The 25,944-nt window shown below is 49.7% G+C and overlaps 1 protein-coding gene across 3 annotated transcripts in view; it reads left to right on the forward strand.

Annotated features, from left to right (window-relative positions):
* Positions 1-480: 480 nt before the first annotated feature.
* FAM167A (family with sequence similarity 167 member A) overlaps positions 481-25,944 on the forward strand; it is a 50,353-nt gene continuing 24,889 nt past the window's right edge. The window contains exons 1-4 of one of the 3 annotated variants that reach the window (XR_003536583.1): positions 481-849; positions 9,110-9,633; positions 19,714-21,262; positions 25,188-25,230. Coding sequence is in view for 1 of the 3 variants with exons in the window: in XM_027697826.1 (XP_027553627.1) it covers positions 9,256-9,633; positions 19,714-19,977 (642 nt within the window). In the remaining 2 variants the exon portion in view is untranslated. Of the gene's footprint in view, positions 850-9,109; positions 9,634-19,713; positions 22,465-25,187; positions 25,231-25,944 lie in introns of those variants that run through there. The other 2 variants (XR_003536584.1, XM_027697826.1) reach the window with 2 other exon arrangements.

Genomic DNA, 25,944 nt, shown 5'->3' on the forward strand with positions numbered 1-25,944 from the left:
GAAGCAACAGGCGCTTTCCCAGTACAAAATTCAGGAAAAAGCTGGTTTCCAAGTTGGTTTCTGCCCAGGGATGGATGGTGCTAGTGAGTTGGTACTAACCACAGTGCCCCGAGGTACCACCCCAGGGCTTCCCAGAGATGCTGATGTGTCCTTGCAAAACTCCCCTCCACACACGCACTGACCCCGGGCAAGCTGTGGCATCTGGAAAACGTTATCCCGAGTGCCAGAGGACCCCAAGCTCCTTGAAAGGCTGATATCCGTGGTGTGAAATAGGAACAGCGTGGGGACACCAGCCTGGTTGGTGTCGGGAAGAGCCACAGACTCCTTTGGGAGCGCATCAGCTCTCCGGGCATCTCCTGCAAGCCTTGAGGATCCCTGCTCTCCGCTGGACCACTTCATCCCTGTTACCCACGCCCAAGGCATCGCTGCTCCTCCTCCCTCGCCTGGGTACCGGAGGATGTTTAGGACCCAGGCTGTGCAGCTCCTCCCTTTCAGGTCTCTCCAGGGTTATTGCTTGGTGGGAGGTAGGTTCAGGGCTCGGTGGTATGAATGAAAGAGAGAGAGAGAGGAAATCTGGACTGAAAAGCTCAAACTGGAATAGCTCGCCTGTCTCCAGGCAACAGGCCTGACGCAACCGCTGGAAAAAAAAAAAAAGTCCCTTAAATTTGAAAAAAAAAAAAACAACCACCAACCACAGCACACACGGATTTCTGAAGCGAGACAGAGAGGAGGATGAGACAGACTCCTGGAGGCACCGGTGACACCGCTCTGCAAACCCCAAGTTGGACCCCCGAGGTGGAAGGAGGGAGCCAAGATGTCCATGCGATCCTCCCTCTGAGCCCGGCCCCGGTAAGTTTGTTGCTCGTGTTGGCTTGGCCGTGGTGGGGGGACACAGCCAGCCCAGGGACAGCCCCTGCCCTCGGGACGGGGGCTGTGGGAGAGATGCCCGGGGCTGGAGGAGATGCCCTGGCTGTTTGAGCCCCACGGAAAGGGGCAGCAGCAGGGAGCAGGTCCCGGGGGAGGGGGGCGATGGAGACCCCACCGTGAAGTTCAGCGCTGGAGTCTATCGTGCTGGCAGTGATGTGGTAGGGCTGGGAGCTTGCAGTATGTCCCCCCCAGCCACCATCTCCTGCCTGCCGAGATTCCCTGGAGATGGCCAGCACGGCTGCTCCCCATTGACTGGGACAGGCTGGGATTCAGTCCTTCTTTCCGAGGAGATTTGTGGATTTTGCTCTCAGCTGGGAGTGGTGTGGGGCTACTCACCCCTTCCAGGAGGATTTTTCTACACTGGATGAGGTGTAAGAGGGAAGAGCCTGGCCAGGTTTCGGGACGATCACCTGTTGCTCCCTCTGCCCCCTCCCTGGGATTTGCAGGAGCCCTGGGAAGGCTCGGGGGGTTGTGCAGTGCAGACATGGTGGGATGAGCGCGGTGGCCTCGCAGGGCGTAGCTACCTTGGATTTTTGAAGCAAGCACTGTGTGCTGAGCAGAGCAGGTTTCCACCTGCTCAGGTCTGGCCCTTGCAGCTCAGGTTTACACCGAGGGGGAGAAAAAAATCCAACAAAACAAACCAGCCAGAACTTCTTCAGAGCCCTTTCTAACAGCTTGGGGCTAATTGCTAAAATAATAGCAGCAGCCCACACCCCTCCCAGCGCGAGCGTTTGTGCAAGCCCAGCCAAAATTCCCTGGTGTGGTGTTCACCCAGGCACCCACACCATCCCGATCCTACAGCGTGGACCCTCCCCGGTCCGTGCAGGCTGTCACCTCTCCCTCTCTACGGACACCCCTCCCTGTTTTCCTGTGATGCTCCCTGTGTTATTCCATACTGCTGCACCCTTCGGAGCTTTCCTGCATCAGGGTCCTCAGTGGAGGGGGGTGAAATGGATGAAAAGCAAGTTCCTTGCTTCCAGCGAGGACCCGTGTCCAGCTGATTCCTTTGGCTTTGTCTGCTCATCCCCTGTATCCCAGGAATTCCCCACTTTCCAGCGGGAACAAGCCTGTTCTGGCTGCTGTGGGTTTCCTCTGTGCCAGCCATCATTTCAGCATACGGGAGCAGTTGCTGTTATTTGCATCTCAGGTCTCCTCTGCTTTCAAATGCCCATTACAGATCCCTCCCATCCTTCGTGGGAGCATCCATACAACACAAAAATAAAGGAGAACGGGAGGAATCCAGCTTCTCCTGGGCTCTGGGCTTGCAACAGCCCCGTAGCCATTAGGTGTTTGCAAGATGTAGCAGAGACACTGCAGGGGAAAAAAACCCCAACAAACACAACAAAAAAAACCCCAAAATAAAAATAAGCAGCCTCAGATTCTGCGGAGAGGGGAGGGGGGTCTGTTTGCAACCAGTTCATCTTAAATGGTATTAAATACCCAGCTCAGCACTGGGAGAAGACAGGTCTAAGGACAGAGATTGTCTGATCGTGGCTCAGGAAGCTGCCAAGGCGGGTAATTGGATGGGACAGGGGGCATGTAAAGGGGATTAGGGGGTCGCCAGGGGGCTGACCCCGCTCCCCTGATCCCGTTAACTTGGAGCCTGGGGTCTCGGATGGGAACTGGCCCTGGGGCTTGTCTCTGTAGGGGGTGAGCTCAGTGCCGGGCAGACGAAGCTCAGCAAAGCCAAAAAAAGGTTGGTGGGGTTTTTTTTTTCACTGAAAACACACCCTTCCACGCTGCATTTAGGGAAAAAATAACTCCCTGTGCTGGTCTCCTGGGAAGAGAGCATTTCTCAGCCTGCCCTGGCTCGTTCCCAAGGAATCCCAGCCCTTTTCATTACCCTGGTCTCACGGGCACAGAGGTCCCCTCCTCTCCTCACTGAAACGCAGCTGTGCTTGGGGTGGCAGCAGGGAAAATAAGGGAATAACTGGCTGTGCCAAGCCACAAGTCCTTTGGGGGCATCCCTGGGAATAGGTTAGGCATGCCACCTCCAAGATTAAATCCAAAAACCTGCAAGGAGCCTGGGGCAGTGTGCAGAGAAGCAACCTTTGCCCATAATCCGTGGCTCCCTTTGCCTCAACAGATTTCACCAGAAGATGACGAGGGTCGACGTGGTGACTTCACCAAAAGCCTGTAAACTTGCCTTTGATGTTCTGCTTAATCCCATTCCTCCTAAGAAGAATCATACATGGTTTGGGATGATGGGTTGAGAGCACTGACCCCGTCCAGCTTCCCAGTTTGCAAATACTTCCCACTCGCTGGAAGACTGGTTTGCTGGAATGCCAAATATTTCTTCATGCAGGATTTCCACAGAGCTCCTGCTGATCAAGGGGAGTTGAGCTGGTCTGAAAATGGAGCTGCAGGGGTCCATCTGAATCAGGCAGCAATCTCAGTGCTGCTTCCTCGCAAGGAGCCTGCTGGATTTTGTGCAGGGGACACAGGAGGGATGGGATGTAGTCGGGCAGGAAGGTACAGATGTGTTTATTGAAACAGGTTCTGACTCTACTAGTGATGCTGGAAATAAGCCAAGGAGAAGTGCCTTAGGGCAGGGAGTGCAAACTGGTCCCCTCTAATCTTGGAGAATCACAGAATGGTTTGGATTGGAAGGGATTTTAGAGCTCACCTCGTTCCAACCCCCTGCCATGGGCAGGAGCACCTTCCACTATCCCAGGTTGCTCCAAGCCCTGTCCAACCTGGCTTTGGACACTTCCAGGGATGGGGCAGCCATCTCTGATTTCTTGTTTCACTCCTCTTGTAAGGCTGATGGGTTTTCTGTAGCCTCCCCTGCTCTGCCCTCCTCCCTTCCTTGCAGTGTTTAGGGGCCTTTCTGGAGGCCATTTGGGCAGAAGGATGTTCTGGGGCAAGCCCTCATCCTGCTCCAGGTCATACATGAATGGAAAGCCCCTCTTTTTTCCTCTTTCCCCATATATCTGTGAATGCCACATGCATATCCAAAGGGCTGAAGGAGCATCCAAACTGTCTGGAAGGTCTTCAGGGGGGTTGTTCCTGGCAGTAGGCAAACAGGAATATCCAGGTGTATCCAGGATGCCATTCAGGTAGGTGCTGTACCCTTATCTGAGCCCACTGTTCTGTGATCACCTTTCCATGATCATTGCATTCTGGATCAATCTGGGCACAGAATCTTGGTCTCCTCACTGGGCCTTTGTCCTGTGTTAGGCTGGAAGTCAGGTCTGTGTGTGTGTGAAGGGACACAGCCAACGTGGGCAGCCCAGCAAGGAGGCCTGAAGGCAGAGTCACCAGACAGTCCATGCTTGTGTTGTCCAGCTTGGTCGCACCAGTTCCATCATCTTGCCCATGGAGGAAGGGACAAGCTCACAGCCCACATAAATGTGTCCAGGAGGTCTCCATGGCCACTGTGGCCAGTGGCACTCACTGAAGTCTTTGCCATGGCTCCTCCAGCCTTGCATGGGCAGAGCCCCTTCCGTCCTGTCCTGACCATCCTGAGCAGGCAGGGAGCATCTGATCCTGACAGCTCCAATTTCAGCCCTGGAGTGTGTCCCGGCTTCAGAACCAGACAGATCTTCATGCTGCTGGATTCTTTGTGGGGAGGAAATCTGAAGGTCACTTTGGGACAGCTGAAAAAGGCATTTGGGAACCAGATCAGTTTCCTGCAGGAGCAGATTTCGGGTGCTACAGGAAGGGATTGAGTGGGCAAACACCGGATAATACATCCCAGGGATACCAGCTCTCTTCTGAGCCTGTGGGATGGCCGGGGGAGCAACTTGCTCTCCATCTTTGTAGGACCCTTGTGCAGAGCAGCAGGATGGACCTCAGCTGCTGGGGGACTGTGGCAGGGGGGAGACCCCAGGGTGAGGAAACTCCCAGCTGACCAAAGCTCACACACAGCACAGCAGCTCCTTTCCTCAGTGAGGTCATTCTGGCAAGGAGAAAGGAATGATTGATGTGGAGCCTCCCTGAAAGGGAATCACCAGCTCCAGGGAGCTGCAGTGTTGACTGAGATGGGTCTGTCCTTCCCTCACCTGATTCCTGAGGCCTCTGTGTCTCCCCTGCCCTGAGGATGCTCGGGAGCCTCCATCCACCACCCTGAGCAGCCAGAGTCCTCCCTTACTCCATTGCTATGGCAACCCCCTCTCCATTGCTATGGCATCCCCTCCTCTCTGCCCTGCTTCCAACCTGCTGCAGACATCCAGGGGGGTCAGAGACCTCCAGGGGAGTCAGCCATGCCCACCCCATCCCTGCCTTGTTGCTGTGCCAACAAGGAGAGCAAATACAGCTGTCCCTGCTTGGGGAATGCACACCAGGCACTGTCCCCCACCTCTCGCTCCAGCTTGATATTCCTTCATCCCACTGTTTCAGGCTCAGGGTCCTCTTCATCCACTGGGACCTGCAGAGCTCACTGGTGATGTTGGCAGGTAGGATTTGCTCCAGGGGTTTCCTTTGTAGGATCAGGGAATATCTCCATGGCCCACGTGTGCAAACCTTGAGAGCAAATGCCTGCAAATGATCAGGAGAACTACATCCCAAACTCCATGGGTCATAGAGGATGTCCCTGTCCTGATTGGAGTGCAAATATGGTCACCCAGATGAGGTCTGAAGACACCAGGAGTGAATTCTGTACATCTCTGGGAATCCTCAGAGCTTTTTTCTTGAAGCTCAGCTACACGACCTGACTACTCAGTGAGAGGGAAACTGAGGCATAAAGGGGCCAAAATGCTTTTTGAAGGTCATTAACAGGCTGAACCATCACCTCTGCCCTGTTTGCCCCATGTCAGAAGTGTCATCCATGGGCTGTGTGGGAAAAAGGGCTTCTCTCAGATGGGGTTTTGTCTCGTATTCAGGCTTTTCTGTCTTCCCGGACACCGGATGAGCAGCATTGCTTTAATACAGACTCCTGTAATGACTGCTGTTCCTCTGCAATAAAAGGTGGTGTTACATTAAGCTGCAGTCCACCAGGAATAGTGAAGGGAGAATAGTTTGCTCCCCACACCTTGGCTGATTGTTTGATTTACTCTGCTTTTCTCCCTCCTGTTTTCATACTGAGTGTTTTTCCCTTCCTTTTTCCCTTTCTTCTCCTGGACCTCTTGGCTCCCCGGCGTGTGACCTTCCGAAGCACCATGTGCCCTCATTTCCAGCCCTGAATTTCACAGGCTGTGCCTGTGCCCAGCACACAACAACCAGTGCTGCTTCCTGAATGCCTGATGTTCAAATCTGACCAGGGCACAGAGGGTTGATGAGGAAGGTACAGACATATAAAACTTCCAGTTTATCAGACCTCTTATTTCTCTGTCCTGGATGTGGGTTTCTGCTGATGTCTTTGCATTACAGCTTGGGGTAGATCAGTTGACTTCTCCAATGGAAATCTATCCCAAGAAAGAAATTAAAGGGATTTTTTTTGTTGTCTCAGTGAGCTGATGTGTCCTGTGCTTTCAGGATTCACGGAAGGGAAGGGAGGAACCCCTAAGCAAAGAGTCTGAGTGAGGTGGGAGCAAACCCTCACCCCATTTTGCTGCTGAACTCCTGTTACCCCTAATTAGGTATGGCATGAACACCCTGTGGCAAGTGTGATAATGAGACAAACCAAGGGTTAATCACTTCACATAGGCCAGCCCAGGGGGAAACAGAGCCTGGGGCAGGAGACTGGGAGTATGTGGATTGGAGCCAAAGGCAGGCTTGTTCCTGGGAATTCGGTAGCTCTCAGGCAGCAAAGGGTTTGTGTTACAGCTTCACACTGCAAGGCATTTTTCACACAATTACCACTTTCAGATCTCTTTTTCCACAGCAGGTCTTTGATCCAAGTCCAAGATATTGATGGGAAATTAGAGGTGGCTCCTTTCTGTCACTTCTGAGTTTGGACAGGCAGGGGAACAGAGCTGCCTGTTTAGGGGGAAGGTCCCTACAGAGTGAAAGAGACGTTTCGTGTTACACAGGAGAGAAAGTGTAGGATGGGTTAAATCAATGCTGCTTTTAGAGTAGAAAACCCAAATTTCCTCCAAAGCTGCTGGGAGGTGTGGTGAAAGGGAGGGGGAGATGACAGCAGGGTGGTGACAAAGGGGATGCTCCAAGCTGCTGTCCTGTTTTCATGGTTCAATGATCTGAGTGTTAACTGAGCTGTACCCAGGGCTCCAACACCAAGGGCCTTTTCTGCCCTGAGGATTCCACACATGCTGAAAACATAGAACAAAAGAGTTTGTGGAGGCTTTGCTTTGCAGCTGTGGCATTCAGAAAACTCAGCTTTATTGTAAAAATGTTATGTTTGCTGGGGATTAACAAATCCAGTAGCCCAGTAGTGTGGAACAGCATCAGACTGTTGGGCTGCTGGTTTTGGCCAGCCTTAGCAATCTCCACCTCAATGGACAGAAAAAAAAGCTCAGAAGTGAGATCTTTAAAGTCATTAAGTGTTTTCCTTTATTGATTTTGGTAGAATGGAGCGGGAGGCAAGGTAAATTCATTGAGTGCTCTCAGCCCTGCGGAGAAGCTGGTGCAGGACCTGCCTCTCCAACAAGGGCAGCTCACTGTTTTCCCCTCCTTACAATCTATTTTTCAATGGAAGAAGGAAAATCGTTGCTGTTCCTGGCATGAGGGCTGTTGGCTTCAACCTGACAGAGTGTCTGTGTGTGCTCCTGTTCACCGTAAAACTCTCATTAGCATAAATAGGAGCAGGAATGAGACCACAACATGACTAATTCTCCACCCCCAGACTGTCTGTGTGTATATTATCAACTCCTCGTTCAGCTCATGTGCCTCCACACAATTGTGGGATAAATCTTACTCTCTGTTGGTGTTTTTTTGTTTTTTTTTTTAAATTGAATCTTCTAACTGAAAAGGTTGGGGATGTGTAATTATGGTCTGACTTTCAGAGTTACACATGTCATTGTGGAAATAGCAGTGGAAAGAATGGCTGAGTAACTCTAGAAAGCTGCCTATATCCTGGTTTTCCTGGGCATCTTACCAGGCAGGCAAAAAAGTATTTTGTTTTGTGTTTGAGGTGTAAAGGAGAGCTCTGGATCTATTCCTAGCTCAGCTTTAGATGAGCATACAACCTTGAGAAAGTCCCTTATCTGATCCTGCTGGCAAATGGAGGTGGAAGCTGCCTGAGCTTAACTCTTGCAGAGTTGTTAAGTCCTGTGTCCCTCCAGGTCCCTCCAGATAGACTGGCTTTGGGCACAGCTTCTCTGAGTCCATATATGAGGAGGAAAAGTGGAGAGGAAGCTCCTGGCTCCTCTATGCTAGTCTCCCACTGGGGTGTTTTCGAGACACCACTCCCAGTAGGCACATTGGACATGGCCAGTGATGGAAACCACAAGTGCAAGTCTCCATGAGCACAGGCACCCCACTTACTCCCACTCCTGGCTGGGATAACGCTCCTGATTGGAGCCTGCAGGTCAGGAGGGAGATGAATGCTGTGGCTGCAGATTGGCATCTTTAACAAACCCAGACCTAAACATAAATCTGTAAAACTGAGGGTAGAAAAAAGAATAAGTTCCTTTTGCCAGTTCTCCTTTTGACTAAAATTCTCAGGAGAGACATTTGGGTTCTTAAAATCCTGGAATAGTTTGGGTTGGAAGGGACATTAAAGACCATCTCATTCCACCCCCTTGCCACGGGCAGGGACACCTTCCACTATCCCAGGTTGCTCCAAGCCCCATCCAACCTGGCCTGGAACACGTCCAGGGATGGGGCAGCCACAACTTCTCTGGGCAACCTGTGCCTCAGTGCCTCACCACCCTCCCAGAGAAGAATTTCTTCCTAATATCTAATCTAAACTTCTGCTCTTTCAGATTGTCTTACTTTGCCTGGACCCAATTTGCCCAAGTGGGAAGATGTAGGTTTGCCAGCCAGAAAATCAGCAAAATCCTGTGCACAGACATGCCAACATCCACTGCTTTCTCCAGAGGATGTTGGGTTGTGTGGTACAGACCCAGAGGGGTCTGGGAATGTGCCCTGGTCCCCTTGACAACCCTTTCATGGCCCCTTGACTGGAGATGTAGGTAACCAGAGCTTTGCTAAAAGCCAGAGCCTGTCTGTTCCTGCCCCAAAAGCAGTCAGATAGCTGAGGTGAGGTAACACTCCCCAGCAGCACCTTGGCACAGTGCCTCTCCCAAAACCCTCTCTCCCTCTGCTACAGCAAGATCTGCCTCTCTTTCCTCACTCCCTTTTCCTTCTCAAACTGGTAACCAATCCTCTGTTTTTCTTCCAGGTGTTCATCCCATGTTGATGTGGTCCTTGAGCAGGAGGAGGAGCTGTGTTTGGCACCCTGTGACACCCGGTCAAACCTTGAGCGTTTCCCATCCCCGTCCCTGATCCTTTCCAACCCACCCATATGCCTTGTGACTCCCAGCGAGGATGTCTGTACCCAAAATCCAAATAGAGGAGGCTCTGGACAGCAAGGATGCTGGCCCTGGTGGTGTTCCTCCTCCTGATGACCACCTGAGGACCCTCAAGGCATTGACAGAGAAGCTGAGGCTGGAGACCAGGCGCCCTTCCTACTTGGAGTGGAAGGCGAAGCTGGAGGAGCAGGCATGGAAGAGCCCCCAGCCAGCAGGAGAGGGGGAGGAGGAGGGAACTGAGGCCAAAAAGACCACGGGGGAGACTGTCCCCTTGAGGAAGGTGCAGCTGCATCTCAATGGGAGCCCTGCCCAGGACAAGGGGACTCTTTCCTCAGGGAGAATAGGCGGCTTTGAGAGCATCGACGAAGCTTTGACGTGGCTCAGGAAGGAACTGGTAAGTGATTTCCTGTTCCCTGTTAGACAGGACACTTTCTCAAGAGGGGAGAAATATAAAAGAATGAGGAAGCTCTTTGTTCCTGTCTGCCTTCAGCCCCAGGTGAAAAGGCAACAATCAGTCATTGAATTTTCTATGTCTGACTCTTCCAGGCTCATCATCCATTGTCTTCTGGTTCATTAGAAGCACATTTTGGACATTCTCCCATCCCAGCCTTGACCCCTGTTTATTTCTGGTACTTATGAACCAGTGGTTTCACAGAGAGAAAGACAAGACAAAAATACTTTGTCTTGTCCAGGAACCTGTGCTAGGAGGATTCACAGAGCCAGGACATGGGGGCTGGAATTCATCTTTTATATGTCACGTTGCTCTCATGGTCTTTGGCACAAATTTATCCTGGACCAACTAGTGCTGACTCAGGCAGTTCCCAACCCAGCTCGGGAGTCAGCACAGCCTAGGAGTAATTCCCAGGAGGAAGCATGGAGGCACCAAGCCTGATAGAGTTCAAGAAGCATCTGGACAATGCTCTCAGGCACATGGTGTGATTTTGGGGTTGTCCTGTGCAGGGCCAGGAGCTGGACTCAATGATCCCTGTGGGTCCCCTCCAACTCAGGATATTCCATGATTCTATCATTTTCTGGAGGCCACAGGAGCTCAGTAAGATGGACAGGGCCCTATCAGAGCAGCTGCTTTTAGGCCTGGAGAAAGTCCCAGTCCTCTTTGCAAGTGTAGGAACCACCAGACACCAAGAATACACTTCTCAGTGATCCTTCCCTTCTCCTCACCAGCATGAAAAATCTTTATTACTTGGCCCAAATTAATGGAAGTGACTCATGACACGTGGCCTTGTTTCTGTTGGCTGGTTGGAATTTTGCCTGGGAGTCTCAGCAGGAATATTTGCAACAGGGGCTGGGACATTACTTGTGGTCAACACTTGTGAAAATGTTCACTTTGCTTTTGAAAAGCACTGAAAGTCTTTGAGAAAAACTCCTGACAACAACGAGTAACGACTTTAAAAAATTTCTCTGCAACTTTTACTTCAGGTTATATTCATTTGTCAACTTTCTGTTGCGTTCTCCCAGATGGATTGATGTCTAGAGGGGTTATTTACAGAGGTGGTTCTGGATGTCGCAGTTTGGTGGTTGAGTTGTTTCTCAGGGTTGTGGCTTTCAGAAGGTGAGTGGCTTGCTTTCAGGACCCCAGGACTGTTAGGAAGAGCTTTGAGATGATCTCCTACAACCACTCAGTGCTCTGGAGAACCTCAACTCCAGAGACCTGAATCTGAGTCTGTGCTTGCATCCCTTGCATACCACCGTAAATGCACAGTGCACTTCATGTAAATCCCAAATCTTATGATGCCTAAAAAGAGTAAGGAGCAGATTTTCCTTCTCAGAGCCCTGATTTTAAAAGATTTGGGTTTTTCTTTCAATTTCTTCCCATATTGGAAGTATAAATTATCTCAGAGCCTGATTCTACCCTTTAGACTGGGGTGTGGTATCTAAACCACCATCTGTCTTAAACTGAAAGTTTAAATTAAAGAAGAAAAAAGGACAAAGCAAACCCTAATTGTTCCTCACTTTCCATTTTCTTGCCATTTAATTATACTGGTCTTTTCTGGATCTGGACATGACTCATGTAATTTAGAACAATTTCCCCAAAAGAGAGAGCAGGGATTTGCCTGACCACACACTGGAATAGCTGTGTTGGAGGCACTGTTGTGGGTAAGAGCTGCCAGCCAGCAGTGAAAGCACAGCCAGGCCATCACATCCCAGGGTGCTGGAATGAAAAGATGAATTTCACATTACATTTCAAGGGTGAAATCCAGCTTATTTTCAAATAAAAGAACAAGCTTCCACACATCCCAACACAGACGGGATTTTTCTTCGTTTATTCCCATGTTGTGATAGTAAAATAATCAGGAAGGTTTCATAGCAGGAACCCAACCATGTCCTGGGCTCATCCCACAGCGTGGGCAGCAGGGGAGGTGGGGATTCTGCCCCTCTACCCTCTTGGATGATACCCCACCTGCAGAGCTGCCTCCAGCCTTGGGGAACAACAGCACAAGGATATGGAGCTGCTGGAGCGAGTCCAGAGGAGGCACAAAGATGATCAAAGGGATGGAGCAGCTCATCTATGAGGAAAGCCTGGGAGAGTTGGGATTGTTCAGCCTGGAGAAGGATTTGGGGTGACCTAAATGCAGCCTTCCAGTACTGGAAGGGAGCCCACAAGAAAGATGGAGAGAGACTATTTCCAAGGGCCTGGAGTGACAGGACAAGGGGAAATGGCTTCAAACAGAAAGAAAGTAGTTAAACTGGATATTGGATAGAAATTCTTGACTGTGAGGGTGGTGAGGCCCTGGCACAGGTTGCCCAGAGAAGCTGTGGCTGCCCCTGGATCCCTGGCAGTGTCCAAGGCCAGGTTGGATGGGGCTTGGAGCAACCTGGGATAGTGGAAGGTGTCCCTTCCCGTGGCAGGGGGGTGGAACGAGATGACCTTTAACATCCCTTCCAACTCAAACCATTCCATGTTTCTATGATTCTGTGACATAGTTATCTCTGTGTTTACATATTTCTCTAAGCCAGAAGCCAAGACCAGACAGTCCCTCTGCTTGGGGCTGCCAGGAAAGTCACCAGGACCCCACACCTTGGGTAAGGTCACCCTGAGGGGGCAATTAATCCTTCTGGTGTGATTTAACACACAAGAACATGGTCCTGGGGGCACCATACAACCCAGCCTTGCCTCAAGTAAATATTGATTATCTCAGGCATCTTTCTGAAGATGATCCAAAAATGACCCAGTGGTCATATTTGAGGTGAAATTTGCCTCTGCCTCAGGATGAGTTCTCCCCCACTCTACACAATCCTTCATGAGAAATCAATTTAGGGTCTGTAGGATTCATCCATCCAATGAAAGGGCAAAAACTGGTAAATGTGGAGATTCTTCCTACCCTAGAAGGAAGTGCAGCAGCCCATGGCCTTACTGAAGGAAATGCAATGATGGAGGGTGTGCAGCCCCATCACCCACAACCCTCAGCACAACTACAGCATGTTCAGGCTGGGTTATTTCAGCAGCATTGCCCCAGCATGGTTTTGGCATGTGCCAGGGAGCGTCCTGCCAAGCAGTTTGAGCTTCAGGAGTCTGCACATGCTGGAGACTGTTCCCAACAGGCAACTGGTATGGGACCACCCAGTTTTGGATTTAACTCAATCCCAGCCAAAAGCAGTAGAAGGCAGGAAAGTGATTTTAGTAGTATATGTATACCCAAATTTGCCCTTGGCCATTGTTCTACAGAAAGGGCCATGACATGGATGAGTTGCCTGCTGAATTGATAGACCAGGAGTCCTCAGCTTTAAAATTCGTACTATCTGTTAAATCTGAAGCACCAGAATCACAGAATCATTAAGGCTGGAAAAGCCCTCTAAGATCATCCAATCCAACCATTCCTCCAGCGCTGCCAAGACCACCACTGACCCATGTCCCCAGGTGCCACATCCACACAGCTTTTAAATCCCTCCAGGGATGGGGACTCCACCTCTGCCCTGGGCAGCTGTGCCAGGGATGGACAACTCTTCTGGTGAAGAAATTTTTCATGAAATTTTTCCTGATACCCAATGTAAACCTCCCGTGGCACAGCTTGAGGCCATTTCCTTGTGCCCGATCTCTTGTTACTCCCAATCCACACAAAAGGCATCATCTAACACTGGAAGAGGAATTTGCCTCTGTGTTTCCAGAGCCTGCTCTGGTTTGGCTTCAGCCAGGTTCAGGCATTCGGAATTGAAGCAAAGGACAAATCCAAGGTCTTACTGTCCACCTGCTTTTCCTGGTGTTTCGCCTCACATGGCCTGTCCCAGTCCCTGATCCTGCACGTCAGGCCCTGGCCCAGGTTTGTAGGACTGACATATGCCCACGGAGCCCCATCCAGCCACGTCAGCTGGGACCTGCTGAGAATCTTTCTCGGGGAAGCTGATTTATCCAGACATGCAGACTGCTCTTCTTGTTGTGCTGAGAGGCTCTGTGGAGGTGTGGGAGCAAATTGCAGCTCTCAGAGTGTGCTGAACAGCCCCAGGGTTGCAGCACTTCCCTCCCCAGCTCCTCCTGCCTCTTTTTTTGCCCTTGTGTTTGCCTTTGGCCTGTCAAGTGTGGCTGTTCTTCCTCAGTACTGAGAGCAAAGCCATTACCAGCAGGGGAATGGTGACAGACTCGAGGACCTGAGGGGTCAGACTGTACTTTCCTCTTTGAAATTTGTCAGGCTTTGCATGTTATAAAATTAAGCACTCAAAATCCTTTCCCTCTTAAATATGGCTAAAGAACAAACCTGTGAACAGGAACATCTTAGAACACTTCTAACTTTGTCCCAGCAGGAAAATGAGTTTCCTGTCTCAAATTCGCCAGTTTGGCACTGAAATCTGAGGTGTGTGAGACAGAATGCTGGAAAGACTCAAAAAGGGACACGAATATCTGATGCTCTTGGTGGAAAAACAGTTGGCCAATTATTATTAAATCAGTGCTGGCCTTAAACTGAAGTAGGGCAGGGCATGGGATGCTGAGAAGGAATTCTTGGCTATGAGGGTGGTGAGGCCCTGGCACAGGTTGCCCAGAGAAACTGTGGCTGCCCCATCCCTGGAAGTGTTCAAAACCAGGTTGTATGGGGCTTGGAGCAACCTGGGATAGTGGAAGGTGTCCCTGCTCAGGGCAGAAGGTTGGAATGAGACGGTCTATAATGTCCCTTCCAACCCAAACCCTTCTATGATTCAGTGACCTCTATTGTTAAATTGCTGAAACCAGGGAAGAGTTTGGGAGTTATCCTGGAACAGGACCATCCCCAAGGGGCCAACTTGGGCCCAACCACCCTGTTTGGGAGAGAGAGTGAGTTTTGTGGGGTGGCTTTGATTTATGTGCACAACAGAGATGTAACTGCAGCTCTGAGAAATCATGTGAAATTCTCCTGTGCAAACTTACATGTAACCCCACTGAGATGTCCCTCTCAGATGCTGAACTTCCAGGCTTTTCCCCTGGCAATGGGGAAATTCCCAGTGCTGAATGCATTTTAACACCCCTTAATTTAACAAAATCCAGAGGTAATTACCTCCCTCAGGAAAGGTATTATGAAGATTAATTCTGAGGGAGCCAACACAGAGTAAACAACACTGAAGAAGAGTGAGATTTGGGACCCATGACAGGTTCTGCGTGTGCCAGCTGGCAAAGGTCTCCTGGGCTTTGAGGGTGTGTGACTCCCAGGCACTGCAGAAGGAGCTGGGATACCTCACTTGGGGCTGTGGGTTGCACCACAAGGGCGTGAGCATCTGAAATTATCCACGACAGAGTGGCATCTGAGCACCTTTGAAGAAGCCTCAAACCAAAACACAGGCAATCTGGACTTCTCAGAAGTGTTTGGCAAGGATCTAATAACTGGCCTGTGCTTCTCTGTACTTGAATCCAAGTGGCTGCTCCCAGGAAAGCACCAGTTTAGATTTCAGTTTCTTTTGATCCTTTGGAAATGAAAAGGGCTGGACCCATGGGAGCAGCTGCTTCTCCACAGACCATCACCCTGAGCTTCATGGACCACAGGCTGGGGCTGCATCCAGAGGGCTTTTCTCTTTTGGGAAGAGGTCACAAGGAGCTCCACATCTCAATGCCACGAGGTGCTTGCTGCTGAAACATCCCCCCATAGCAACGCAGGGAGAAAATGAACCACTGGAAATGGGAAGATTAATGGTCTTCCTTTCTGTAACCATATGAGTAAGGCAAAATTGAAGGCAGGTCCTCATAGCTATTTGGGCTGGAAAACAGGCAAGGGGGCATACAAAGTTTTCTCTTCCTCCCCATATTAAACAGCCCTGGGAGACTCTGAGGCTCAATCCAAACAGAAAACCCTTCCTGGGTTCATAACATCCTGTGGTCCAGCTTTGCATTTCAGCCTGGCGGTTGTTTCTGTGCCAGGAAGGTTCTGAGTTTGGTTCCCTCTCCCACCTGGGGAAGTTCAAACCAGCATCCTGTCCATCCCACCAGCAGCTGGAGCTGCAAAAATAGGCATAATTTGTTAAGAAGCTGTTTTTTATGAGCAAGACAAACCTAAGGCTGTTCCTGCCCTTGGCATGAGAGACTGGAAGGAAGCAAAATGTCTGCTTTCTGCTGGATGCTCCCCGTGGGTTTCTGCAGGACACTGTGCAGAGTGTGTGGGGTCGTGTTGTCCCACATGGATGAACTGGTGCGTTGAGTCACCGTGTGGTGACTGGCCCTGTGGCTGAACTGTGTAAACCAAAAACCCACGGTTTCCCGTGATGTGACCCCTGTAATCCCATTATTCATTTCCAGGAAGCTTTGTGGAGCTCTGCTGACCTGACACTGCTCCTTTTAAAGAGGCATCATTCATAATCTCTGGCGATTGTTCGGTCCTCAGCATGGGATGGATAGAATGATTTTAGTGTTCGTGCAGAGCCTCTGGGAAAGGGAAGAAGAATGAGGATTTCTGGGTTCTGGATGAAATTCTGCTGATATCCTGGGTGGGTTTGAACAAAGCAGGACTTAATAGGACAATTCCATGGATGCAGGACAGGATATTTGCATCTCAAGCCAAGTGATGAGTGGGAAGAGAGAAACTATACCCTGCAGAGTAGCCCACTTTTTGTGCTCTACCCTATTCTCACTTGTCACCCCATGGACCTGCCTCCACAGAACCTGTCACGGTGTAAGAAACTTCCAAGCCCTTGGGAAGACAAGACAGACTCCCAAGAAGCACAGGTTATCCTTTCATAGAGTCATGGAATCGTTCAGGTTGGAAAAGCCCTCTAAAACCATCAAGTCCAATGTTCCTCCAGCACTGCCAAGCCCAGCATTAAACCATGTCCCCAAGTGTCACATCTACATGTCTTTAGTCAACCACTGCCAGGCTTTGTTCCTCATCTTTATTTCCTGGAAATAAAGCTTTGTCTTCCAGCTTACATGAAATCAAGGCAACTTCCTCAGGAGACAGGGAAAGCAAGAACTGGACAGAAAGTGTAAAGCTGGTTTGCAAGGGAAAACAGCAACTCCAGCTCACACCCCTCTCCACAATGGCCTCAATAATTCTCTTTTAAACTCTTTTTTTTTTGGCAGTAGTGGCTTTTTTAATTCCACATTCTTCAAAACATTCAATGAAAGCATTTGTTGACATTTCTTACGTAACTTGATGAACCAACAAGAAGGAGTGACCCAGGGTCAGTTCAATAACACTCACGGTCACAGCATTTGTTGTGAGACGGGGAAAAATATCAACAAAATTATACTTTCTTTCATTGTAAGCCAGGTGGAGGAGAAAAACCTGCTGAGTAGCATTGCTCTGCTGGGGACACAGGCTACGAGGTCTGCGAGGAAATAGTGGGGTTTTTTGAAGAAGGTGAATGGCCACAACCCTGCCAATAATTTCAGAGAGATTTGCTGAGAGAGAGAGAGGGACTCACTCAGAGACTGGTACAAAGGTGACTCCAGTCAGCTGAGCTGGGGTCCAGTTACTGGTCGGGAGCATCAGGAAAGGCCCTCCAGGATGTCCCTGTAGTGTCAGATAGAGAATCATAGAATAGTTTGGGTTTGAAGGGATTTACATTATGTACTGGGAAGTAATTCATCCCTGTGAGGGTGGTGAGGCCCTGGCACAGGTTGCCCAGAGAAGCTGTGACTGCCCCATCCCTGGAAGTCTTCCAGGGCAGGTTGGATGGGGCTTTGAGCAACCTGGGCTAGCGGAAGGTGTCCCTGCCCATGGCAGGAGAGTGGAATGAGATGATCTTTAAGCTCCTTTCCAACCCAAACCATTCTACAACTACTTGGAGGAGGAGGGATTATGACACAACCTAGAGCAACCCTGTGGCTGCTTTGATTCCCACTCTTCTTGCAGTAGCCCAGGCATCAGGAACGGAAAAGTCTCACGTAGAAATATCAGGGCCACCTCTGGAGTCTCTTGAGGGGAATTTTCCCGCCTCCCTTCACTTCTTCATCTTCATGCATAAGCCACCAGACCCAGAATAATTTATTCCCTACCCCTAGAGCTACATCTGTACCCATAAATTAAACAGCTCATTTTTAGGCCTGGAGGCAAACTGGGATGCTCTGGCCACATCCATGCTGTCAGAATCTAGAAAAGGGGAATGTGTCCCAAATCATAGAAACACAGAATCATAGAATCATAAAATGGACAGGGACACCTTCCACTAGACCATGTTGCTCCAAGGCCCATCCAGCCTGGCCTTGGACACTTCCAGGGATGGAGCAGCCACAGCTTCTCTGGGCAACCTGTGCCAGAGCCTCACCACCCTCACAGGGAAGAACTTCTTCCTAAATGCTTGATGAGGATGAATCCTATCAAAGAGTGAGGTAAAGGATGGATTTGGGGTCAGGGCAGCTCCACGGTGCAGCTACAAGTGAGCTCATGGCATCTCCTCGTGCACTGAGAAATCAGTGAGGAAAGGATTCACCCAGGGAGCTACTGGGAGGTAAAAAAACCCAAACAAAACAAAATCAAGCGTCTTGTTGCCAAGGAGATCCTTCCAGTGCCAGTTTGTATCCTGTGGTGGAGGCAACACCAGGGAAAGAGGCAGAACATTGCACTGGGGCAAATGTAGGGCTGTTTTTCCAGTTTTGTTTCCTCCTAATTCCCAGGAGTCACACAGATTTAAGCCACAGGGTTTGCTAAGAGCTGTTCAGTTTCTCTCCCATCACCTTCTTTTCTTTGCAACGTTTGTGGTTTGTTGCTTTTCTGTGAGGAGGGAAGCGGGGTGAGAAGTGGGGATTGTCTTCTCATTATCTCTGTTCCAGCCCTGCCTGCTTCTGCTCCCCAGACAAAGGCTGATGCTTGCACCAAGTGTTCACCTCCTTCCTTCACCACCCACAGCATCCTGTGGCAACAAATCTTCTGCTTAATTATGAGTTGTTTTGTTTTTTTTTAATAAAAAACCTCTTTCATCACCTCTAAATCTTCCACCTTGCAGAGTTAGGTGCCAGGAGAGAAAAATGTCTCTGAAACACTCAGATCATTAGCCCAGGGGTAGTTGTTCTCTCTCCTGTGGGAAACCATGGGGGTCCTGTCCTGAGAGACACTTCAGATCACCAAGATAAGATAAGCCATGGGGGGTGTGGTGGCCCCTGTTCCTGACTGTGGTGAACCAGCTCTGATTTATGCAGGCCGGAAACTCAGGCTGAGTATTTGGGGATCAGTTCTTTGGTGTTCTTTTAATTGGTCCTTTCCACCTCTAATTGCTCCCTCTCACTGTGGCTGCTGCCTTATGAGCAAAATTAATTTGGGCTTTGTTTGATGTTGAGATGGAGGCTCTGAAGCCTGAGCTGAGGGATAACCAAGCCAACAGCCTTGGCATGGCTTTAATTCCAGTTTCACAGAATCACAGAATGTGCTGATTGGAAGGGACCCACAAGGATCATCCAGTCCAGTCCTTAGCCCTGCATGGGACCATCCCCAAGAGTCACATCATATGTCCCAGAGTATCATTCAAACACTTCTTGAGCTCTGGCAGCCTTGGTGCCATGACCACTGCCCTGGAGAGCCTGTTCAGTGCCCAACCACTTTTTGGGGGAACGACCTCTTCCTAATATCCAACTTAAGCCCCCCCCGACCCAGCTTCAGGCCATTCCCTGGAGTCCATTCCCTGGTCACACAGAGCAGAGCTCAGTGCCTGCCCCTCCTCTTCCCTCCCAAGGAAGTTGTAACTGCAGTGTGGTCTCCCCTCAGTCTCCTCTTCTCCAGCTGAACACATCAAGTGCCCTGAGCTGCTCCTCACACAGCTTCCCCTCAAGGCCCTTCACCATCTTTGTTGCCCTCCTTTGGACACTGTAAGAGCTTAATATCTTATATTCCTGGTGCCCCTGAAAACCTGAGCAGCCAGACATTTCCTTGATTGTCAAAAATTTGGGGGTTGGACTGGGATGCGTTGCTGGCTTGGAAGATCCTCATCTCCCTCCCAGCTCCAGCATCTAGACAAGTCGTATTTCCAGTGATTCCATGCAGCCTCTGACAGGGAGAGCAGCACAATGAGCAGTTTTGCTGTTCCCTTTCCAACCCCCTCTTCCCTCCCCACCTTCCATCTTGTGTTCCAGGCAGAGATGCGCCTGCAGGACCAGCAGCTGGCCAGGCAGCTCATGAGGCTCCGTGGAGACATCAACAAGCTGAAGATCGAGCAGACGTGTCACCTGCACCAGAGGATGCTCAACGATGCCACCTTCGAGCTGGAGGAGCGGGATGAACTCGCCGACCTCTTCTGTGACTTCCCCCTCGTCAGCTCCTTCAGCCTCTCCACGCCCCTCAAGCTCATCGGGGTCACCAAGATGAACATCAACTCCCGCCGGTTCTCGCTGTGTTGAAGTGGGGGGGGGGAGAAGATGAGGGAGAAAGAGAGGGGACAGGGCTCTTTCTGGGAAAAAAAAAGGCCAAAGAGGAGCAGAAGGAACAGGGGCAAACAGGGAATCCACAGCTGGTCTTGGAGGCAGGGTAGAGCAGCAGACCTGGGCACTGAGCCGCTCGTTGAGGAGACAGGACCTGCATGGGGGAAGCCTGGAGAGCATCTGAGCCCAACATGAGCACTTAGCCTGCTCCTTGGCAAAGTCCCTTCTCCTTCTCTTCCCCCCACAGTAACTAAGACACAGCTCAGTGTGGTTGGTGTTACTCAAAAATCAAAGGAGGGGTCGAAGATCAGCCACAGAGCCAAATCCCTTTTCTCTTCCCCTGTACCTCCTCCCAGGCTGGATCTGTCTCTTCAGCAAATGTCCTCCATGGATGTCTTCTTGGGCATCAACCCTCAGCCTCTGCTGGCCCAAGCACAGGGTCCATGGGGCTATTTCAGGTGGGAAGCTGATTTCCAGTGGAGAGGAGCCCTCCCATCAGGAGAAGGTCTGTGGGTTAAACGGTGTGCAGCCCCAAGAAGTGGTGAAAAGTGTGTCTGTTGACTTGCTCCATTGAGTCCAGGGTATTTTGGACTCAATTTTGCTGTGGTATAGATTATGGACTGATCAGGGACACATTTATATAGACTCCAGCTGTCCAGAAGTCTCCTGTGTGCCCTGGAAGTCATACCCAGAGCAGGACAGGTTTCTGATCCTGTTGTCAGCAGTGTCCACAAGACACCATGTGACTGTCCCCACAAGCAACAAGGCAAAGGGATGCACCCAAGACATCTCCTATCAGAGAAATCACCCCAGCCTGAAATTCCCCCAACAGCAGCACCAGCAAATCCTGGATCCTCTGTAGCAACACACAGCCATCAGAGAAAGGAACTTCAAGAGGAGAAAAGGGACTTTTTTTTTTGGGTAATGAACTCAAAATGTGACTATAAAATTGAGGGGAGAAATATTGCTGCTACGAGCTTTGGGCCTGCAGCAAACCCATGGGGTTCCCTCCCTGCTTAGCAGGGTGAGAGATGGAAGCTGTATTTTCTTGCCTTTCAGTGCACACAGCTGCACACCTGCCTGTATGTGGAACAGAGGGAAGAGACCTGTGGTGCTGCCCAGCAAGGGCAGGGACTCAAGGGGTCTTGCCGTGGCAATCTTGGGACACCTGGCACCCAAGACAGCGTGTTTAGACCAAGTGTGGGTGCCTTTAGGAGCCGGCACCGCTCCTGTCAGAGCAGTACAATCTCTCAACCATCTCATGGTGTCCCTGGTTGGAACCAGATGATCTTTATGGTCCCTTCCAACCTGAACCATTCTGTTCATCACTCCAGCCCAGCTCTGCTCCCTGGGCAGGGAGCTCTTGGCTGAGCAAACCTGACTGTGCCCACCCAGCAGCAGCCCGAGGCCTGGGGAGGAGCGGGAGGTGTAATCCCAGCTGAGCTGGAAGCTGTGTTGATGTGCCTGTACCTGGCTGTGTCTGTAAGCTGTGTGTGTGTGTAAGTTGTTGTACGTGTGCATGTGAGCCCACAGGACGCCTCCCTCAGGAGGCTGAGGGGTGGGGTCATGCCTTTGTCCCAAAATGTGGCGTGAACCAGAATCTGATGAGACTCCGACGTGCCTGGGAAGATGCAACGAGGCTTCAAGGCTTGGGGTTCCACAGGGAGTTCAGGGCAATGCAGAGAAGACAAATAATTCATGTGCCTCCACAAGTCTCCGTGGGAGGGATAAATTAGCACCATGAAGGGGTTCATATCCATGTGGGGCTGGGGGCTCTGGAGCTGAATCCAGTCCTTTATCCCCCATAATACACAACCTCTAGGTGATACTTCTCCATTCGCTTCAAAGCTCATTGAGTATCTTTTCTTTCTGCTAAGGAAGGAGGAATTTTAGGCACTGGAGCTTTATCTACACCAGTCAGTCCATCAGCATCATGCCTGGGTGTTGAACCTCATGCTGCCCAGGCAGCGAAGGTTTATTTGGGTTCTTGGCCTCTGGACAAGACAACCAGCCACAGTGCCATTTAGTTTACTAGTAAAGAAATAGCCTTATTTCCCCATGGACATCTTGGAAAAAAAGAAAACAAACCACCTCATCCAAATTCTTCTTTGTTTACTTTTTTAATAAAAATAAATCCATTCGTGTCCCACATGTTGATTTTCAGAGGCATTTTCAGTCAAAATATAGTAATGATGGGTTTTTAGTGAAAATAATGCCTTGGAAGAGGGGGATTGGTTCTCTCTAGGGTCGATACAGGGTGGACCTGCCTTTGGGCTCTTGTCTGGTGGCCCATTGCAGGAGTTAACACAAGCACAGTCTGAGGAGGTCATTACACGTGGCATTAGAAATATCAGATGTCTGAGTTCCAGACATGTATTTTCTGCATTGAGGGGGATGGGGGATGGTTATAACTGCCAGCTGTTTGTTGAAATGCACAATTTTTTAATTATAAAACTCTGTCTGTATGGATTTCTGCCTCTGGTCTCTCACTGTGTTCTGTATCTTCAGCTCCAGCCCGGTGTGTTCAAGGATTACAGGTGTGGAAGGTTTCCAAGCAGTTTTTTGTGTCCACACACAGCTCCATCAGCATTTGCTCCACTTTGCAAATGGAGAGGATGGGAGGAAATAAAGGTGGGAGCACTTATGGCATATTTGAACAAAAATGTACATGAAAAAAAGCCAAAAAAATCTCACTCTTTTATGTTTTATGTTATTCATCCACTGAGTGAAAAGTGGCTCCAGTCACTTAAAAAATATATCAGGTTAGGGAGGAAAAATAAATAGAAATATGTCTGATTTTTGTTGAACTTTGTTTAAAAAAAAAAAAGTCATCCACATGTAGGGCCAGCCTTAAGAAACATGAGTACAGGTCACTGCTCCCACCACAGAATTTCCAGAAAGGAGCCTCCATGTCTCAGCTGTCTGCAATGAGATGATTCATCCCCTCAAGTTCTGGTTCCTCTCCTTGTACAAGTGGCTCAGAGCCACGTTCCCTTTCCTAAATGACCTATAAAGCCTACAGAGAAAGGCTTCTGGAAATCAAGGTTGATGATTCTGGGGTACATCCTGAAAATGCCCTTTAATGTTACCAACATGTGGACCAAAAAATCAAAGCTGTAGTACCTCCATCTGGAGCACCACTGGTTGCTGCTCCATCAGTTTGAAGTAGGAATCTTCTGGACATCGATTCAAGGGTTGTCCACAGCCACCCAGCAGGGAGACCCATTCCTTGCTGAAAACAAAGAGCAGGTTTGAGACCAGTCCGTGGGAATAATTACCTGCATTCTTGTTTTAGATGGCCAGACTGGAAAACCATGGATTTCTCCAGGCTAAGTAGAAGATAAAATTCTACTTCTGGGGAGTCAGTCCAGCATTTTAATTGGATAAGTTTTGCTTTTACTCAAAACTTAAATACTTCACTTAAAATTCTTTACTTAGGAGGAAATTCTTCCCTGTGAGGGTGAGGATGCCCTGGCACAGGTTGCCCAGAGAAGCTGGAGATGCCCCATCCCTGGAAGTGTTCAAAGCAATGCTGGATGGGGCTTGGAGCAACTTGGGCTAGTGGAAGGTGTCCCTTCCCATGGCAGGGAGTGGGACTGGATGATCTTTAAAGTCCCTTCTAACCCAAACCATTCCGTGATTTTGTAAAAATAGTTCTAAAAATCTTAAATTAGAACTGAGACATTAACACTTCATTTTCATTCAAACAGTGCTTTGCAATGAACAGCCAAAAAATTTTCCCTGAAATAGCCTTAATGAAGCTTTTCCACCTCCTCTTTTGCAGTGAGTATCAGCCACTCTTCCAGCCAGACCCAATCCCTGAAGATTTAGCCAGCCCAAAGCTCTGTATTTTTCAGCATGGAGGAATTAGTTGGAAATTAATTGGCCCAGCTTGATTTCTGACTTTCTTTGGGTCAATTAAGAGGGAACACAAAGCAATTTTACACATTTTACCTCATGGTCAACTGGCCTCTCTCCCTGGCACTGTCTGCCCCGACCTACTAATGGGCAGGACCTTGGTCCTCTGTGCAGAAATGATGAAAAGGGTCATTGTTCCCAGGAAAGTGTCTCATTTCTCACTCCTTTTGGCACTGGGAAGTGCTATCACATAATCAGTGAGTGATTTGAGGTCTCCCATAGAACCTTAATTAAATTCAGTGCAGACACCACCACAGAAGTGCCACACTTTACACCAGGAAAGCCAAGGAATGACAAGTTTAAGGACTTAAAGACTGAATTTTCAAATGGCCTGTGCTGCACAGTACTTCAACTATCACAGTTTAACCTCTTTTTTTTATATATATATACATATATATGGGGAAAAAAAATTCCAGCTGGAGTATTCGCAGCACCTTGTGGGTTTATTTCACAGACTGACGCTGTCTGCTGAGTGGGTTTTATTTTACATCAAGGAAGACAGAAGGAGGGGGAGGAAAATAAAGGCTTGCAAGGAGGAGGTGGCAGGATACACACTGAAACCAGACCCAGGCTCGCTTCCCTCGCTGCACGTTTTACAACCAAGTGCTGTGTCTGAGGGAAACACTCAAGGGAGTGAGACATCCCAAAATCCCCGAGGGGAAATCACCCCTCTGGCATCACTTATAAACCGGATGGTGTCCAGAGGAGCTGTGCAGGAGCCCAAAGGAAGAGCAGCTCCAAAAGATGTGCAAACCACTCCTAAAATCCTCACTTATCTCTGTGTGACCTGGAAAGCTGATCAGCAGCAGGAGATCCCTCCCCTCTCTGGGCAGGAGACACCTCTGAGCCTCAGATGATCATGTGAAGCTGAACCCCCAGCTGCAATTGGTTGGATGTGGAATTCAAGGTAAGCATTGATCAAGTTCGGGGAAAAGTCTTGATTTTAGGCTTTCATCTCTCATCCTTTCAATCTATTTTATGAAGAAGGACCAAGGGAAGACCTGCATTTACCCATCATTTAGAGAAGCCAAGACCTGGACTTGACCCATCCTTGCAAAAGGTGGATAGTACAGAATCCTTGTGGTCTGATCCTTGGGGCAGACAAATCATCCTGGTCACTGTTGCCTTTGGCACTTACATGTGTTTTTAAATACTCTGGACCAGCACTGTGAGAGCTCTGCAATGCCCAAACCCAGGGAAGCTGTGGCTGCCCCATCCCTGGAATTGTTCAAGGCCAAGTTGGACGAGGCTTCCACCTGGGATAGTGGAAGGTGTCCCTGCCCACGGCAGGGGGTTGGAATGAGATGGTTTTTAACATCCCTTCCAACTCAAACTATCCTATAATCCTATGAAGACGCTCAGTGCTTCACCACTGCTCCTTCCACAACACTCCCTTTTCCCTGGTGGCTGTTTCAGCTCCCCCACACCCACCCAGAGGAGGAGAAAGGGGAGAAGGGGGAGAAAGGGGTTATTACACAATGTTTTTGTTTCACTGACAAGTTCCCTCTGCCAGCTGGAACAGGCTGCTCATAAATTGCAGCCTTCTGGAGGGGTTTCAGGAGTTTTGCATTCTTAGATCATTGTCTCTCCTTCCAGGGAACAATGGGGGTTAGGAAGGAGCTGCTCCAAAAATGCCATGTGATACAAGGGGATTTCTTTGGGATAGGGATTGCTCAGGGAGGCAGAGGGAGTTGTCCCCAACTTCTTTAGCTCTCAGCCTGGGTAGCCAAGGAGGCAACTCAGTGGGAAGCAGGAATGCTGCTAACAGTGCTCCATGGAGATCTGCAAAGGTCAGCTCCTTCCTACCACCCCTGAAAGGATAATTAGAATGATTATCCTCTGATTATAAGGTGGAAAATGAGATGTTGTGGGTGCTCAGTCTGAGGACCTTCTGGACTCTCAGGTGTGAACACCTTGGCATGCTCAGCGTGTCCTTCACCACCCTGGAAGCTGCTGGGATTGGGATTTCAGACAAAATCTTGTCCTGCAGGTGAATTACGATTGAAATCCTGCTGCAAAGCTTCTAAC

The sequence above is a fragment of the Neopelma chrysocephalum genome, unplaced genomic scaffold, assembly GCF_003984885.1.
Source record: "Neopelma chrysocephalum unplaced genomic scaffold, ASM398488v2 Primary Assembly neopelma1_123, whole genome shotgun sequence".
NCBI classification, from domain to species: domain Eukaryota; kingdom Metazoa; phylum Chordata; class Aves; order Passeriformes; family Pipridae; genus Neopelma; species Neopelma chrysocephalum.